The sequence below is a fragment of the Neopsephotus bourkii genome, unplaced genomic scaffold (assembly GCF_033783945.1).
Source record: "Neopsephotus bourkii isolate Nb327-2 ecotype Australia unplaced genomic scaffold, CSIRO-AGI_Nbou_v1 NB_1680, whole genome shotgun sequence".
Taxonomy (NCBI): Eukaryota; Metazoa; Chordata; class Aves; order Psittaciformes; family Psittacidae; genus Neopsephotus; species Neopsephotus bourkii.
This window is the reverse complement of record NW_026902154.1, coordinates 135,906-153,582: the sequence shown is the minus strand read 5'-3', so window position 1 is coordinate 153,582 and position 17,677 is coordinate 135,906. Positions and strand designations below refer to the sequence as shown.

General features: G+C 45.3%; 1 protein-coding gene across 1 annotated transcript; it reads right to left on the bottom strand.

The window, feature by feature from the left end:
* Window positions 1–5,434: 5,434 nt before the first annotated feature.
* PNP (purine nucleoside phosphorylase) lies at window positions 5,435–14,894 on the bottom strand. Its single transcript, XM_061375915.1, has 6 exons — window positions 14,752–14,894; window positions 11,715–11,884; window positions 11,328–11,431; window positions 9,993–10,168; window positions 6,384–6,574; window positions 5,435–5,953 (listed from the first exon to the last, which is right to left on the bottom strand). Exons 1-6 carry the CDS (start codon window positions 14,772–14,774, stop codon window positions 5,736–5,738), a joined length of 882 nt encoding a protein of 293 aa, XP_061231899.1. The 5' UTR covers window positions 14,775–14,894; the 3' UTR covers window positions 5,435–5,735.
* Window positions 14,895–17,677: the final 2,783 nt, after the last annotated feature.

Genomic DNA, 17,677 nt, shown 5'->3' with positions numbered 1-17,677 from the left:
TTTGCCGTTCCTGTTGGAGGGTGCTCAGCCCAAAAAGGGACATTTCTCACATTTCTCACCCTGGCTCCCAGTTCACTGCGGGAATTCCTATTCCCAGATGGCAGGGAAATTTCCAGGCCCAAGCAAACAGCCACATTTGAGGCTTGTCACCCGCTCCAGTGCAGCCTGCCCAAGGCAAGCGTTGCCATGGCTACGGGGGGGGGGGGGGGGGGTTGGGGGGGGGGGGGGGGCGACAATTGATAAATCCATATCCAGTGTGAAGCCTCTGATGGTGGAAGTGCTTCAGGGATGTAATTGGATGCAGGATGCAATTGGCAGCAGGCAGCTGCTGTAGTATCAGCGCTGGTCTCTCTTGGCTGGGAGAAAAGGGAGTGCTTGGTGCTCCCTTGGTGTCAGAGGGAGCAGGCTTGGGGAGTGGACGGACTCACTGCCACGGAGGTGGTCCCAGGCCTCAGTCTAACACCATAGGAAGCTGCAGCAGGGCAGGATGCCTGACTCTGGGTATGGGAGGAGAGCTACGCTGAGACAAAGAGCAAGGGGATGGCTCCTTCTTCCCGACCAGCACAGCCTTCAAGCACACACAGGGACACTCAGCTGACATTTAGTGAAGTCTGGAATGGAGATGAGCCCCCAGATCTTTTTCTTACTATTGGAGCATGATTTTCCCCAGCAGAACCCATTTCTTTGCTGTCCCAGTCCCTCCAGAGCAAAGTTTTCCTGGAGCTGAGGGTAGACACTCACTGCCACTGCAGGGTTTAAGGACATGTCCCCAACTGTGCTTGGGCAGGGGAGAGAAGGGGCAGAGGGGTCCCCATTACTGGTCCATCACCCAGCCTGCAGGGAACAGGGCCCCAACCCACAGCAGGGGTCGCTCTGGGTCAACAGCCCATCACAACCACGCTGCTCCAGGACACCCAGTTCTGCTGGTGAAGACCCGAAGTTGCTTCAATTTGGCACCTAGAAGCCTGCCATCTATCTCCCTGCATGGTTGTCCAGGCATAGCGAGCGGCAGGAGGGGATGTCCCGTCTGCTGAAGAACAGGATGGATGGGTTCATCCAGCCTTCACCTGTGTCCTGGCTCTTAAACCAGCTCCTAGCTGCAACTGCCATCAGATATTGGGAAGAACAGACTATTTCACTGCTTGCAGTGTCAGGCTTTAATACAGCAACAAACCCAGACCATCTCATTGCTGTGCCCTGCATTGCTCCCCCTTGCTCTGCCTATTCAGCACGGCAGGGAGGAGCTTAATTCTTTCCAGCATACGAAATCCCAGCAGTGAAAATCTTAAGCTTTTAAAAAGAACAAAAAATAACCCCAAACCCAAAATATCTCATGACCATAGCAGAAACCCCTTGATTCAACTGCAGGTTTTCAGTAAAGAGAAACCTCTAAGGAAATTTGGTTACTTGAAGCTTAGCATATGTTCAGTTGCTGAGCTGAGAAAGATAACACTGTTTTTAAAAGCTTTCTGGTTTGCCTTTATGTAGAAACGAGTGCAAATGTGAATAAAAGAGCCTGGGAAACCAAGCTTAGGAAAGGAAATGGGATGGATCTCATGGTCACATCTTTTAGGGAGATTGCAGGGTTGTTTCTCAGGTAACAGCAGATTTTTACTTAAAAACACATGGGTGAGGGACCTGGGGGGCTTTAGTCTGGAGAAGGCTTAGGGGGGACCTTATAGCTCTCTACAACTGCCTGAAAGGAGGTTGTAATGAGATGGGGGTCAGTCTGTTCTCCCGCATAACAAGGGGTAGGACAAGAGGAAACAGCCTCAAGCTGCATCAGGGGAGGTTTAGACTGGATGTTAGGAACAATTTATCCCGCAAGGGTGCTCAGGCATTGGAACAGGCTGCACAGAGCTGTGGTGGAGTCACTGTCCCTGGAAGTGCTTACAAACTATGCAGATGAGGCCCTTTGTGACATGGCTTAGTGGTGGCCCTGGCAGTGATGGGGAATGGTTCGACTTGATGATCTTAAGGGTCTTTTCCAACCTCATTGATTCTGTGATTTCATGATATCGTCCAGCCAAGGGTTGGAGCAGATGTTTTTCCTCTTGCCATCATCCTTTTATGTGAATCACAGACAAGGGCATCACTAGAACATCTCCATCTTCTCCAGGGGACTGGAAGCAGCAGGACCCCATGACCACAGTACCAGGATCAGTCACGCAATTTGGGATTCTTTTTGCACTTTCCACTTTTATTTTAGCTTTTTATGCATCCTCCAACTTACTCCTATGACCACAACAACTTGAATTTCAGCAGTAGATAAATGGCACAGAACACAGGAATGAAAAAAACCTGAGGTTGTCTCAAAAATCCACTAATTTCAGCCATGGGTGCTGTCAGAAAGCAGCAAGAGCACTAAATAAAAGGCACAGCACCAAAGAAACTGTGTCCTGCCTCCAGCACAGATGACCTGCTGCACTGGCACTGCCACATCCCATCGCACCTTTCAGATGCTCAAGAATTAGTTGTAATCCTTTGGTCCTCCAGGGTGTTTTTTTCCCCCAAGAGTTCCTCGGCTTAGTGGGATCAGTAAGGAATACCTGTGCAAAGCAATAGGGAAATGCTGGTCCTGCTGATGCTGAGCTTTGAGCCCTGGTCTCTCAGGGCTGTCTTTCAGCATGGAGGGCGGGGGGTTGGATACAAATGTATAGCCAAGCAACTCCTTCCTTCCTAACCCATGGTACTGGCATAGCAAACAAAAAGAGTTTCAGGAGCATAGCAGGTTTTATTTCCTCCCAGTTTCTCCTCTGCCTGGCATCAGTGTATGTCAGCAGTTGAAATGCATTAGCAGTAAAAAACAGCTAAACAGTTGGATTAGGAGTATCTCCAAAGCCAGATGACCCCTCTCTCCCCCTAAACCATGGCAAGACCCCTTTCTTGAACTGTACAAGTTGCCCTTGCCCAGCAGAAAGAAGAGCCCTCAAGTGTTTAAGAGTTGAAATGCTATTTACAAAATAGTTATTTTAAATCAGACACAATTTGTCAAAGATTTCATCACAGGGCAATGTTCAGGTCAAGTTTTCAGCTGTATTTAAGTTGTATTTGGGTACAAGGGCATGGTATGGGTTCCACACTGCCTCTGGCACAGCTGCAGCAGACCCAGCAGACCAAAAGCAGGTGCTGAGCTCCTCATCAGCACAAAAGCAGATGTTCTGGATGTTTCCCTTCACATTGCAGTTCAGCCTGACTGGGTAATGAATGGAGGCTGCTCAAATCCCAGCCTCAGCTACTCTGCCTGCTCTCTAGCTGCACATCTGCCTTCCACTCAGCCTTCAGGGACTCTGTATTTACCAAGTATTAAACGAATATGAAGCACCATTTTCTAGGAACAGGAAATTACTTGCTCTCTCTCTATTCTGTAACAAGCCCACACTGGGAACAAGTCTGAAAAGGGAGCGGGTAAAAGTGGTTCCTTCTTGCTCTGCACATCTGCCACTTTTCATATTTCACTGCTTTCACAGCCACTATTGAGGAGCACTTCAGAGCTGCTAGATCTGAAAAGCTTCATGGAAAAAAGAGGTGGACTTTCTTTCTCTTCATGTACTACCACCAGAGGTCTGGGCTCTGGGACTGCCTTGACAGCCAAACCCACCAAACAGGAAGAGCTGCTGTCTCAGAGGGTTCCTGCAAGTGCCAGCAGCTGCTGATCAAGTTACTTGGCTAGTGAGTAGAGCACAGGCAAGGAATACTTCCCCTTCACAAGTCCTCAAGACTAGTCTGGGCAGATTCTTGTTGGGTCTGAGCACAGGCAGCCCTGCCCAGAAGAGACGGGAATAGAGTGGCCAATCCAAGGTTTCTCCTGTACCTGAAGTGCTACCATTTAATGAAAAACATGCATAGCACAACTCTAGTCCTCCTAGAGGCAACATCTGCATTGTTAAGACAACAGCTCACACTACTAATTGCAACATAAGGGCTTCAAGCAAATACCCATCTGGAATAAAAACTTACCAGGCCACAATGTCCTAAATAAATGTCATGGAAGGCTGAAGGCTGTGATGCAGAGCAAAGTATCAGTGGTAAACAACTGATCAGCTAGATTTAGGAAGGCAGACTGTAGCTCCCCATGACCAGTTAGGTTTCTTCAGTTCAGACCGCTGTGTCAGCTGAAAACATTTAGCTATGACAGTGATGGGCTTTACAGAGAGCTCCAAGATAAATGAAGGGAAAAAGGTTATCTAATAATTACAGTCACTGTTTTACATCCAACTGCATCCACAGCTCAGCTTGACCTTTGGGCAACAATGAATAACACACCGTCCTGCTGCTATTCACCTTTTCCTGATAGACCATCACCACACCGGTAAAAAAGATCATGGTGGCCTCTTCTGTTTGTCTTTTACTCTCTGCTAGGCTCAATTTCTCCATGTAAGGGGAGCAGGATAGTCTGAAAGATATCATACCTGTTCCAAAATAATCCCCACTGTAATCTCACATCACTAAACCCCACAAACAATTGGTGTTCCAACACAAACCTGGTGCTTCAGGGACTGCAGCAGGGCAAAACTGGGGTGAAACACTGGATCAAACTGATCTCTGCTTTGAGACAACAAAAGGTAACTGGTATCCAGTGCAAGTGGTCCATGCTGCTGGTCTCCAAGGCATTCAGAAACAGAAGGAACAAAACCAGGCCAAGATGGACCTGGATCCTGTTTCCAGGTTGGCCAATTTTACATGGTGCGTGGATAAGTCATGCTGCTTTCACCCCCTTTAAAAAGGGGCAACAAGGCCCAAAATGGAGCAGAGAGGTGTGAGGGGATGCTGGCAGCAGGCTCTGACAGCCAGTCATGAAGAGCCAAAAAGAGGGTAAAGAGAGGGCTTTTGGGGGAGGCCTTCTGGGATGGAAAGGAAACACCATCCCACCCATGGGGATGCAGTGTTTTCCCAAGCTGGAAAAATCACCTGCAATTATAGAATCATAGAATGGTTTGGTCTGGAAAGGATCACCTAGTTCCAATCCCCTGCCATGGGCATGGATGCCTCACACTAGACCATGTCACCTAAGGCTCTGTCCAGCCTGGCCTTGAACACTGCCAGGGATGGGGTATTCACCACTTCTCTGGGCAACCAGTGCCAGGGCCTCACCACCCTCACAGTAAATAACTTTTTTTCCTTATATCTAACTTGAGCTTCCCCTGTTTAAGTGTAAATATATTACCCCTTGTCCTGTTGCTGTAGTCACTGATAGAAGAATCCCTATCTGGCATCCTTCACCTGCTTTGCAGCATGGCTTCTATCCAGGTCCTCATCCAAAACTCAGTCTTTTTGTGATCTTCCACTGGCTTCAGATCAGGCCCTACTAAAACATGCCCAGCAGCACCAAGCCTTGTGACCAGCTCTCAATCCAGTCCATGACATAGGGGGAGCAAACACTCAAGGAAGGAGGCTGCTGTGCTGAGATAGGCAGTACAATGGGCAAGAAACACCAAAGAGCTCTGTAGCAAAATGATGGGAGAGCTAGAGCTGGAGCTCACAGCACCATGGGGCTCATTGCTGATGTGGGCTTGGGAATCTGCCAGAGGTCCAACTCTGTTTGTGTTCCAGAAAGCCATTTTGGTCACTGGCTGCTAACAAGGGGATCAGTCTGGCAAAATGCAAAGCAAGCCTCTGCACCTGAACAGCTAAAGCACAGGTACAAAGATCAACAGGTCTATTCAATATCAGACAACAGTCTCACCATTTGTTAGTGTTCACACATTAGGATACAAATGACAGAAGGGTGGAGGTCACAAAGGGTTTGTGCTTTCCCCCAGTTTGCCAAGGAGGCATATGACCAGTTTCTGCAAGGCTTCAGCCCGGACCACCGAGATGCGCAGCACTTCCTCATGGTTGGCTTTCTCTTGGCTGTTGTAGCTCATCACCACCTTGTTTGTGATGAGGGAGATCCCAAGAACGCGGAGGCCACAGTGCCTGGCTACAATTACTTCTGGGATGGTGCTCATGCCTATGGTAGGAGAGAAAAGGACCAGAATGAGGCAGGATTTCCACCGAACCAAGATCTCTCCAAGGCTGTAGAGGGTTGCTTTGTAGGGAGGGGACAGTTAAAATCTTCAGGATCAGGATTAAAAAAAAATAAAAATAAAAAATGACTATTTCAGATGGGGCCCACTCATTACTGCTGAAGTTGAGACATCTGAGCATGGGAAATAAAGCAACATCATGCTTGGATCCCTGTCCTGGGCAGTCATAAGCATAGGGGCTTTCTGCAGATCCACCCTAAGAGCTGCACTAAGACACTGCTAAACCAAGCAGAAACACAGAGCTCATTCTCTGGGCTCAGGAGACTTAAAGAGTCAAAGACTGAAGGAACTCAGTGTTGAGCAGAACTGTTCAATCTATGTGCCCAACCAACCTTCCCAGCCCAGGCCGCTTACCTACAGCATCTGCTCCCAGTGCCTGCAGCACACGGCACTCAGCAATGGTTTCATAGGAGGGCCCAGCCAGCTGGCAGTACACTCCTTCTCGAGTGAAGCTCACAAAGCCCAGCTCCTGAGCACTCTCCATTGCCAGGCCAAGCAGGTCTTGTTCGTAAGCATCTGACATGCAGGGAAACCTCACTCCAAACCTGCAAATCAGGAAAGGGCACAGCCATGAGATATTGCTACTGCTACCTTCCCTCCATCAGAGTTCCTGGATGCTCATCCTTTAGAGAAGTGGGAAATGTAGAGGGCAGACCTGCCATGGATGCAATCTCTCTCATTCAAGCCTCACCATCAGGTAATTCTGCCATCATGACATTCCTCCTAGATCTAATAACTTGAAACACTCAGTGTGCGGAGGTTATGACTGTTGGAAGGTCTGGCACTGCTTTCCTACTGCACCAACTCTGCTGGAATGGTCTTCCAAAAGACTTCCATCTCCAGGGAGCCCTGATGGCTAGTTCTCTCTCCCCAGTAACTGCCCATGGTGGCTTTTAAACCCTGTTCATCAGACAGATGCTGCTCTTTGCTTCTCCTGCACAAGAGCTTGCAGACAGGGCCCCTGTAGCACCAAGGCACAAAAACCAGCCCAGTGAGAGGGCTTGAGCAGGGCCTGATGGAGTATCAGTTAACACAACTAGGGCTAATGGCAGCAGGCAGATATATAACCAGGCTCACAGCAGGGATGCCCTATACCACAGCAGCAAGGGCTGTCCTGTCCCCACACTGACAGCTGTATGCTTGAAACAAAGAATTGGATGCACTGGACAAATCAGATGAGATTTGGATCTTTCCCCTTTACTGTTTACATTAGACCAGTTCAAAGCGACTTCAAGGAAAGATTTTCTTTGGAAGATCAACCAAGTTCCATAGTCAGAAAATACATCCCAGGAAAGAGCATCCACTTCTGTATTTGATTCCTGGCATAACAAAAATCACATCAAGCACAAGCTTGGAAGCTTCTTTAGGATGGAAGTACAATTAAATTGCCCATTTGAGATGCCCATCCAGAGTATGCATCCATCCTGTAGGTCTTACATTGTACTTGCCAGCCCCAGAGAATGGGTATTTGATACTCAGCAGAATGTCAGATGGTTTTAGATGTCTGTGTTTAGACTACAGCACCCCATTTGGAGTGTCATCCCTTGTAAGGAAATAGAAAGAGAAGTACATGTTGGAGCTCCAAAGCCACATTTTAGGTAGTCTCCATCCTGTGCTTCAAGGCTGGGTCTTTTGTTTCCTTTGGGTCTTTAGATGACAGCTCAGTTCTGCTCCTGACTGAGTGAATCCTACAGTTGACGCAAGGAGAGCAGAAGTAGATGGCAAAGACTGACATGCTGCTCCTGAGGAAATCTGGAATATAAGCTCCCAGCCATGTTCACCAACCCAGTTCCATAGGAGTGCACCAGTCACTCATTAGGGCTATTAAATCTCCTGCTTGTTTCCATATTTTTCCAGCTGAATGTTTAGGGCAGTAAGGTGGCTTCTTTTATATTTATATGAATTAAGTATTACATATACAAAATAAACCTTTCCTGTTTGGTCTGAGGTAGTAACTACTTATAACCATGAAAATAGCTTCTCTTTCCTGAAGGAAGACCAGCAATGCAGAAGCCAATCTCCAACTCATTAAAGTCAGTCCTCAGATTCTTGCAGTACATTCGCTTTCCACTTCATATTGTGTCTGATTTTACTCTGTTGTGCTTAAACCCTTCCTAGTAGCTGAGCTGGACTGGATTTTAGGAGAAGCTTGCTCTGCTAAAGCTCTGCAATACTTTGAAAGCTGATTCACAAAGACCTTTTGCCTATTTTGGTCAGCAGGACAAAAGTCACCTTCCAGAGCACTGCAGTCTTCACCAGGAGGCTGCTTTGGAGAGGCAATACCACAGCTACGCTTCCTTTGAATGCTGTCTGTCCAGGTGCAATTGATTGGTATTTCTACCCCTGTTCCACAGCAATTATGCAAGTCCAGACAGCTTTAAAAACACCTCCATGTGGCCTCTGTGCTTTTTATCATTTTTTCCTTCAAACCACACCAATACCTATGAAGATGTAAAGATGACCCTCTTCAGATGGGTACTGCTCTCTTGACATCTGAATCACAGAACAGTGTTTATCTCTGAGGCAGTTGCTAGCACCTTTCCTATTTCTTCAGAAATAGGAACCAGCTCTGGCATTACATCCAGGAGGAACTGATTGTAAAACAAAGCTAAGCAGACCACCTTGTTCTTGGACAGAACTTCTTGGAAAAACCCAGGAAGGTCCAGATGCCTGTCCTGCAAATACGTTCTTTTTACAAATGAAGGCAGCAACCCAGTAACAGATTTAACCATGCTGTTATTTAAATTCACTCTTTTCTCATAAACTACCACCTCCTTCACCCATTCTCTGACTTCACACACCTGGCTTCCATCTGGCTTCTCTCCTGCCAGCTTGTTAGGAAATAATCTTGCTATTCTTACCACCTTTTCACAGTCCAACCTCTTTCTTTCCTTCCGTAAGGCTCTTGACAGCCTTGGATCTTTACTGCTTACATTTTGACTTCCCTGACATTTGATGCACTCTCCTTTCCTCAGCCTGAGTCTCCAGTGGATGCATCCTCATGCTCTTTTTAGCCCCATTAGAGTGCCAAGGGCCTTCTTTTTGTAAACACTGGTCCATCTGTCCCCCCACACTGCTATGGCCTTGAGGGTACTGTTTGCCTTCCACCCTACCAGTCTGAAAGGTGCCTTTGAAAGACATTTTAGGATAATAGAGTAATTCTGGCAAAGACCTCAAGGTCATCTAGTCCAATCTTCTTCTCTAAGCAACTTTTCTGGTGGCAACAGCAGTCCAGGGGTGAGGATGTGTCACAAGACCCTCTGTGCCCCATCCATAGGGTAAAGATCCTCCTACACAGCTACTATAGGAAACCTGATTTCCCAGCTGAACCAGCAGCAGGGCAATCTCAGATCTAGAGGTCTCTTACAAAGCTGACAAGACAATTGCCCCTCAGACTGATGCCTTGTGAATATATGTTAACAAAGGCACCCCAGTTTAATGACCTCCCTACAAAGGTGGTTATCAGGATGTTCAGAATTTTTATCTTTGCTCTGAGATCAGCTTACTGCCTGGCCTTTCTTGTATCAGTTCCATCACACCAGAAATGGCTGTTGATAAATGCAGGCTGGAGACTGCAGTTCAGACTGCTCAATTATGAGGAATTAGCACAAAGAGGGATTGACAAGAAGAGACAGAAGCAGGTCTCTACAGCAGATGGTAAGGCTGGCCATGTCAGGAGAGGGATCACAAGCTTTCTTCCGTAAACCAAAACCTTCTGGAGGCTTGCTTATAAATTCCTTAGAGGCTGCAAGAGTAAGCAACAGCAAGGAAGGGTGCATGGGGAAGGCAGGGGAGGTGACACAGCACACAAACCTACTGCTTTTGCTTTAACTTTTCCCTTGTGTATACCTGGAGCCACACTCTACCTCTCAGTAAACACTTGCCAGCAGGCACAGCTGGCAGTCATAGCCTGCAGCCAGATGAAGAAAGGATTAGTTGGTAGCAGAGCTGATGCCTTCTTACCTCTCATCATTTGGCCCACGCAGTGGATTCTGTCCTCCCAAGCCAAACATGCTGATGTGATCTCTAATGAACATGATATCCCCCACTTGGAAGTTGGGATTCAGTCCCCCAGCAGCGTTTGTGACAATCAAGATCTCCACCCCCAGGAGAAACAAGACCCTGATGGGAAAAGTAACCTGCAAGAGCCAGAGGCATATATGCCATGAGTATCACAATTACTAGATAGCTACTGCTACATCAGCATTATCACAAGTTCTGGAGAGCATTCATAATGCAGAGAAGGCTCTACATAAGGCTACAGAAAGACAAAACTTTCTCCAATTTTAAATATTCCTCTAATTTTAATAGAATTTTAGTGTTTTTTAAACATACTAAAACCTGATTTTTAAATGAAAACCATTAAAATTCAAGCCCGTATTTCCTACAGTTTCATTACGGTCAAATAAACATCACACGAAAAACCAAACCAAAATGAAACCTTAACATGCAGATAGTTTTTCCTTGCTGCCAAGGTCTTGAGAAATCAATCCTCTGTGCTGACTGAAGTAACTACTTATGCACATGGACTTGTGCATAAGTGGTTAAACTCAACACTACAGCTTAATACTTTGAGTGTAATTGATAAACCAGCTTTTTACAGCACTGATGCCATTTTACAGGACCATAAAGTTTTTATTAATTTCATTTTATTCATGTGAGTGAATAAAATGCTTATCCAAAATTAAGAAACAATTGGGAACTGGAAAAAAAAGGAGAAGTTTGATTTCAAGGAATCAAGAAGGAATCAGGGTATCTGCTACCTCTGAAATGTTAACGGAGCTGTGAGCAGAAATATTTCCTAACTATGGACATCTCTTCTTTAAGAAATGAGTTAATTTTAATAGACAAACATGTCCAGTTTTGTGTCAAGTGCATTTAAACTCACAAGAAGCTGAGCAGTGACAAGTATTACAGTTTAGATCTGAATGCAAACTGACTTCAGGCACAAGTAAAATCTCAAAGCTACCAAAATAGAACAACAAACAAAACTATCAGCCAGTAAAACAAGATTATTGTGTATATTAATCTGCCTTGTCCGATATACCATTTTCCCCTAAAGTATAGCAGGGCTAGCCACTCTGCATGGCTGCACATCAGCTTCACCTAGCAGAAGCTGCCTACCTCTTGGTTTGATTTTTTGGGGGGAAGAAATCTCAAACCTAAGCACAATTACAAGAGCAATGTAAGTTTATTGCACGAGGTAACCTCCTGCAGCTAGATATCAAAGCAAGCAGTCCCTTTTGCATCTTGTACAGCACACCTCCCCCTGTGTGGATGATTTCAAGGAGAACTCACCATGCTGACAGAGTACCCTTCGTAACAGTGGAAACGTCCTTGCATACACACGCAGGGCTGTCCATTCAGCTCCCCAAACACCAATCTGCCAAGATGCCCTGCAACTGGGGATTAATATTGCCATTTCAGTTACAGGTCTCAAGGTCTTTGACTTTAGAAGCATTTGTCAGTTGACGATTATGCATTACAGCAGGGCTAAGAGCTGAAAGTCAACTAAATATCATAACACAGAAATAGGTATTTTAATTTATTTTTTTACTGTGAACACACATTTCACCAGAGACTGGTTCGCAGACCAATGCCAAGTGGTGCATGTTGACTAATCTTTCTGTAAGGCTGTTGCAGGCTCCTGATGCATGGGATTCTGATGCCCTGGAATGTACTAACCTGTGCTCTGTGGGAAGTGAGGGATCTCCTCATACAGAAAGACTGTCTTGTTATCCAACACATCAGCCAGGCCTCCCAGTCCAGATCCACAGATGATGGCAGTCTTTGGGCACTGGGCAGTGCGGGCACGCAACCAATCTGCTGTTTCCTTACACACCTCATAGCTATTTCTGCAGAAGGAGAACAGGTCAGTGAGTCTATCAACCCATCCTAAGAACAAGCTTCAAAGGATAAGAGTCCTAGAAAGGTGCAAAGAAAAAGAAGTTTCACTAAGAATAAAATAATAGGGGCTTCATTGCTATCACTGAAGAGGTTTCACTTTTAATCTCACATTTTACTCCTGAACACAGGCAAGCATTTGAATCCTCTTTACTGATTTCATCCTATAGTGGTTTCTTTCTGGGCTGGTACCACATATCAAATGTTCACCTTCTCAAACCCTTGTGGTTTCAGTACAGAAGGCTGAACAGATTTGATTCATCTGCTCCCACAGGGTGGGTGATGGATCACACCCACAGTCTGATCTTTGTCAAGAGGCTCAATGAGATCAGCTTATGTCAACACAAGTGAAAACCAGGAATTTGTGCTCCTGGGCTTATGTTGTCTGATTTAAGAGGGGGACTGCTCAAACACCTTGGCAAAAAAATTGTCTTTCCCAGCACTGAGGCACACATCTAGAAAGCAGGATAGAAGTTGGCATTGCACAGCCAAGGGAGACAACCTCAATTTTTAGGCCTGTCAGTCCAGTATGCATCAGATACATTAATCAGTTTTGAGACACAGTCAATAGCAGAATAATCCCATAATCCTGTTTCCAACAGAAAAACATAGATACTTTCCAAAGGGCAACACCAAGCTTGATTGCAAACTCTCCTCAAAAGCAAGGGCAGTGACAGCATTTCTTGTTAGTGACTCAGTCATTACCCCTGATGAGCAGAATTCATGACTGAGTGAACCAACACAGGTAGGGGCAGCATTTTCTCTGTACAAAAACCTGACCTGTTTATTAAGAAAATCAGATACTTCAAGGCTGAAGGTAATGTAAAATTGACTGGAGATGCTGACAAACTGTCACTTCATGAGTGACTTTCTTATTTTTGGAATCAAGTTTGTTTCCAGAGGTGCAAACCTTCGTCATGTTGCAATTCTGCTGTTTGCAGCCCTACAACACCTACAGGAAAGCTGTCAAAGTGCTGCTCCACACCCCAGGAGGTCTCAGACCACTGATGGAGGGGATCTGACTGTGAATGTGTTGCTGGTTCCTCTGACCGATATATCAGCTATTCAAATAAAGGACCTCAATTCTACTCGTTTTAATTTCTTTATACTGACAAGGCAGGTAGTTATTGCACAGGCATCTTCTAGCTAAGTGTTTTTTCATCTCCTAGCTGTCCATCTCCTGCTGTAAAGCCTTTCCAATGCCTGATACATCAAACGTGTGCTTCCTGTTACAAACTACAATATTAAAAATACCTGAGTATGTCATAAACCTGCAATCCAGCGAGAAGAAATACCTTCCATAGGCATCACAAAATGAAGAGTCACACTTAGCTGAAATACTTGTCAAAAGAAAAGCCTGGAAATGAGGAAGTTTATTTAGCATAAGTGTATGAGCAGCTCCTGAAATAAGCAAAAGCGACGGAAGTGACATTAGTGCAGCCTGCACTTAACTGACTATATTATCCCTTCCTCCCAGATAAAAGCTCTAAAAGAGCTTTACATACATTAGTGAATGATTCCCACCAATTTCACTGCTGAATAACTTTCAGCCTTACTTAGAAATTAGAGGGAACCAAGAGAATTTAAATGTAACATCTGAGCTTTGATGTAACTGCAGCAGGCATGAGAACTGAAGGAGGTCACCAGGATCTGCTCTTCCTCTTGATCAGTATTTTTTAAGGTGCATACACCTTTGCAAAATAACATTAAAGAAGAGATATTATTCCTGTATCCCCAGAAATTTTAGAAGTGTGGGGTGAATCCCATTCAATGCCTGCTGAAGACATTGGGATTGACTGAGCTGTGCCAGGTTTCAGAGAAATATCTTTCCCTTCTAAACAGATGATGTTAAAATATCTCTTAACCAAAGCAGTAGAATTGCATCTCTGTGTCACTCTCCCTGCCTGAAAGGAGCTTCAGCAGGCAGGCAGGGGCCTTGCAGAGCCCTCTCCATCCCAGAAACTTTGGGTACATCAGTGCTGAGAGCACAGTGATGTCAAAATTCATCTGCAGTGCCCTGCTTGCACTGTTTAGGTTTCAGAAATCTTCCAGATGCACAGCACCAAAAGAACTGGCAGGCACAGATAATTCCTGAATGTGAAGAGATACCTGCTGCTCTAGGGGAACAGAGTGGAAGTTTGACCTGTGAGTCATCAAATGCAATGTTTAGCCTGGAACTGCAAGAACCTGAGATTTATGCAAGCTTTTTGGCAGCCTGGATTAATACATGTAGCACAAAGCCCCCTATAGCTCCTCCGTTTCCAACAATGCACACCTAATAACAGTGCTCAGTTTGGATTAAATCACAGGATGAGCTGAAAACACAATCCCCTTTATTGTGATTGCTGTCATCCACTGCAGAAACACATCTGCTGCAAAACACAGGACTGTCAGCAATGACAGATCTTTTATGGCATATAAAACCCCACCCTCATTATGCTTCCAGGATGGCTGAAAGCAAATCCATGTAGAAAGCAGACATATCCAAACAAAGAAAGCAAGCATTATGTTTCAGAGGGGCACACCACCATACATATGTGCACTGTATGTCTCTCCACACCACCACATTCACCTCTTCTGGGCCATAACCTCTCCCAGAGTCACCTGCTCTGCGCTGTATTGCATAATACTAGCACCTGACACAGGCAGACAGCCAGGCTCCTCCTCAGTAATAAGATGTTTACTTCTGAGCAGCCTTGTCTGACATTTATTGAGTGCCCAGTAGGAAGAAGAGGAAAACAAGGCAAGAAAAAGCAATGTGATTTCATCAGCCCCTTCCAGCTTGGATGTCTGCATCCCCTGTTTCACAGCACCTTACCTGTCTTCCTCAGCATAGGCCATCCTCCTCCTCCCTGGTTAACCAAAAGAAGGGGGTAGTTGCTGGAACTAGAGCTGCAGGGGTTTATTTGACCAAAGAGCAGAAGCCTGTTGAACCTGCACAAACTGCTGCTGTCTCTGGTGGTGAGGTGTGTCCCAGCTTCTCCCTGCTTTACCCTGAGCATCCCTAATCCCCGGGTAGGAGGGGCATGTTCAGGACATCTGCTTTTCCGGTTTCACTGCTCATGACACGTATGTTCCAGAGCTCTGCAGAAAGCTTACACACACACACGCTTTATAATGCAGATTAAGTCTGAAAAGTTCACATGTGTGCACACACAACTTTTCCAGCAGCCACCCAGAGAGGAGCAGCTGACGGTGGATCTGCATAGATTAGAACATGCTTGCATCAACGAGGAACCAGCCTGTAAAGGGAGTCACCTGCTCCTTTGCAAGTCAAACCTCTGGGAGTACGGTGAGAGCTCTGCCTGATAACCTGTACCTGCTACTACTGCACTGAGACACTTCCATAGCTCACATCTTCCCATTCTTTCACGGTAACGAGAGGTAATGTCCTATTAGCTTCCCCCATTTGGTTCCCCCTCCCTCACATTTATTTGCCTGACCCATCACAAAAGAAAATACTGTAATGAGATATGCTAAACCTTTGTTCAGCTGATTGCATTATGGAGGACAGGAAAAAAAATATCAGGGGCCCCACTATCTGCCTCTCTTGTTCTCACATTATTTCCTATGGAAACAAAACTGGAAACACCCTTGTCATATGGGTCTGTCTGCGCAACAGCAACTGATCCTGACAGCTGATGTGAAGCACATTTTACACAGCCACAGATGTTTCCAAGACAATCAATGCCAAAATGATTTCAAGAAAATCAGTGACGAGTAAACAGACCTTACATGCCCCAGGTAAAAGGCTACAGCTACATATTGCACTAACAGCTTACTAGATGCAGAAGGGATACATGGGGCTAGAACTTATAGACAACCCAAGCAGCAAGCAAACCTCAATTAGAACTTGACAATTCTTAGGGCAAATCAGCTAGACATTGAAAACAAAAATAATTACAACATCAGGCAGCACCAGTTTCACATCTCAATATTTATTACTTTCATTCATGCTTGATTGTTAGTTTTTAAGACCACATCAAACATAGAATCATAGAATAGTTAGGGTTGGAAAGGACCTTAAGATCATCAAGTTTCAACCCCCCTCCCATGGGCAGGGACACCTCACACTAAACCATATCACCCAAGGCCTCATCCAACCTGGCCTTGAACACTGCCAGGGATGGAGCATTCACAACCTCCCTAAGCAACCCATTCAGTGCCTCACCACCCTCACAGGAAAGAATTTCCTCCTTACATCCAATCTAAACTTCCCCTGTTTAAGTTTTAACCCATTACCCCTTGTCCTGTCACTACAGTTCCATCAATTGGCTGCCCCAGAAAACTCTCTCAGAGAACTTAAAATATAAACAAGGCAATAAATGCAGCAAGAAACACCTGGATATTTTGAGAGATATACTTCATATTGGAAACCAAAAATCCACACATTGAGGAACCTCTCAATGCCAGCACTGGTGGTAACCATCAGGATTTAAACATCAAATTCTGCTTACCACAGGTATTTGCTGAAAGATAAAACTGGCACCAAAGAGAAATTGGATTTAAACAGAAACCTTAAGTGTACTTTCCCATCAAGTTGTTGAGCTTCTCCCTTTCCCCCTCATGTTTGCATTTCCACTTCTTATTTACTTTCTCTTGGAAAACTTACAATGCCTTTTCCACAAAGATCAGCAGGTAGGAGCGCTGCCACTGCAGGAACCAGTGGTACACTGCTGCTCTGGCACGGTGCATTTTGCTTTCAGTTTGCTGAGGGCAGTGAAAATCAGAGGGTCTGCTACTGCTCTATGAATCATTTTCCCTTCTATGCCTTCTCTCTCATTCCGTTTCTACCACGTTTCCCCTTCTTTTTCAGATATACCCCTTTTTTATCATTCTCTCATTCCTGTCTTTCTGAACCTTACTCATGTCCATCTCTGCCTGCTGCTACATGAACATCCTCCTTTTCCTTCAGCATCATCTTTCTATAGAAAACACAGCAGGCTGAGAGATGTTTAGGGTAGATTTAACTGCATCAAATCCTGTGTCCAAAGATGCCCCACACCTCTTTCTACATGAGCCAATCTGCCAAAGTTGCTGTCACCCCAAGCAACACCTGCTTAAAGCCAGGGTCTCAGAACCACTTCCCAGCTCCCTCAAGGCTTTCTGCCCTCTGGAAAAGCATGCCCCTCTTGCCAGCACTCAGGACTTCTTTGAAAGCCATTAAACTAAATGATAGAGCAATGTTAGGCCCTTAACACTGATTTTTCCATACAGTTCTTTGGTATCAGCAGAGTTCTAAAGCCCCCCCAGATATGTTCCCTTGTTTAGCCTTAATCTGATTACATTCATTAATCTGATTCTTTTTTTGCAAAGCAGACAGGAGAGATCAGACAGTCTGCAAGCTCTTCCCTATTTGTTCTCACCTCAGACAATCTCCTCCCTAGTTTGGATTTACACAGAAAACAGGATTACCAAAAAGGGACCATTTTATCTATCTTTCTGCAGTGTCTGTTATTTATCAGCAACAAAAGTTACTTGAGTTCTAACCTGCAGTGCTGCACTGGCTGCACAAGTACTAGATAAAGGCTCCTACTAGAAAGACTAATTTGAGCACTGAGGGCATTCATACCAGTAATACTGTGGAGAGTACTCCACAAAGCAGATCTAGCAAAACAAGTAAGTTACCAAATAGATCGCATAATCCTTAAGAAACAGCACTGACAGTATTCCATCCTGAAACAAACTCAGTCACCTCTTACTGTCTGTATGTCTGCAGCAAACTTATCTATAAACCTGCTCTT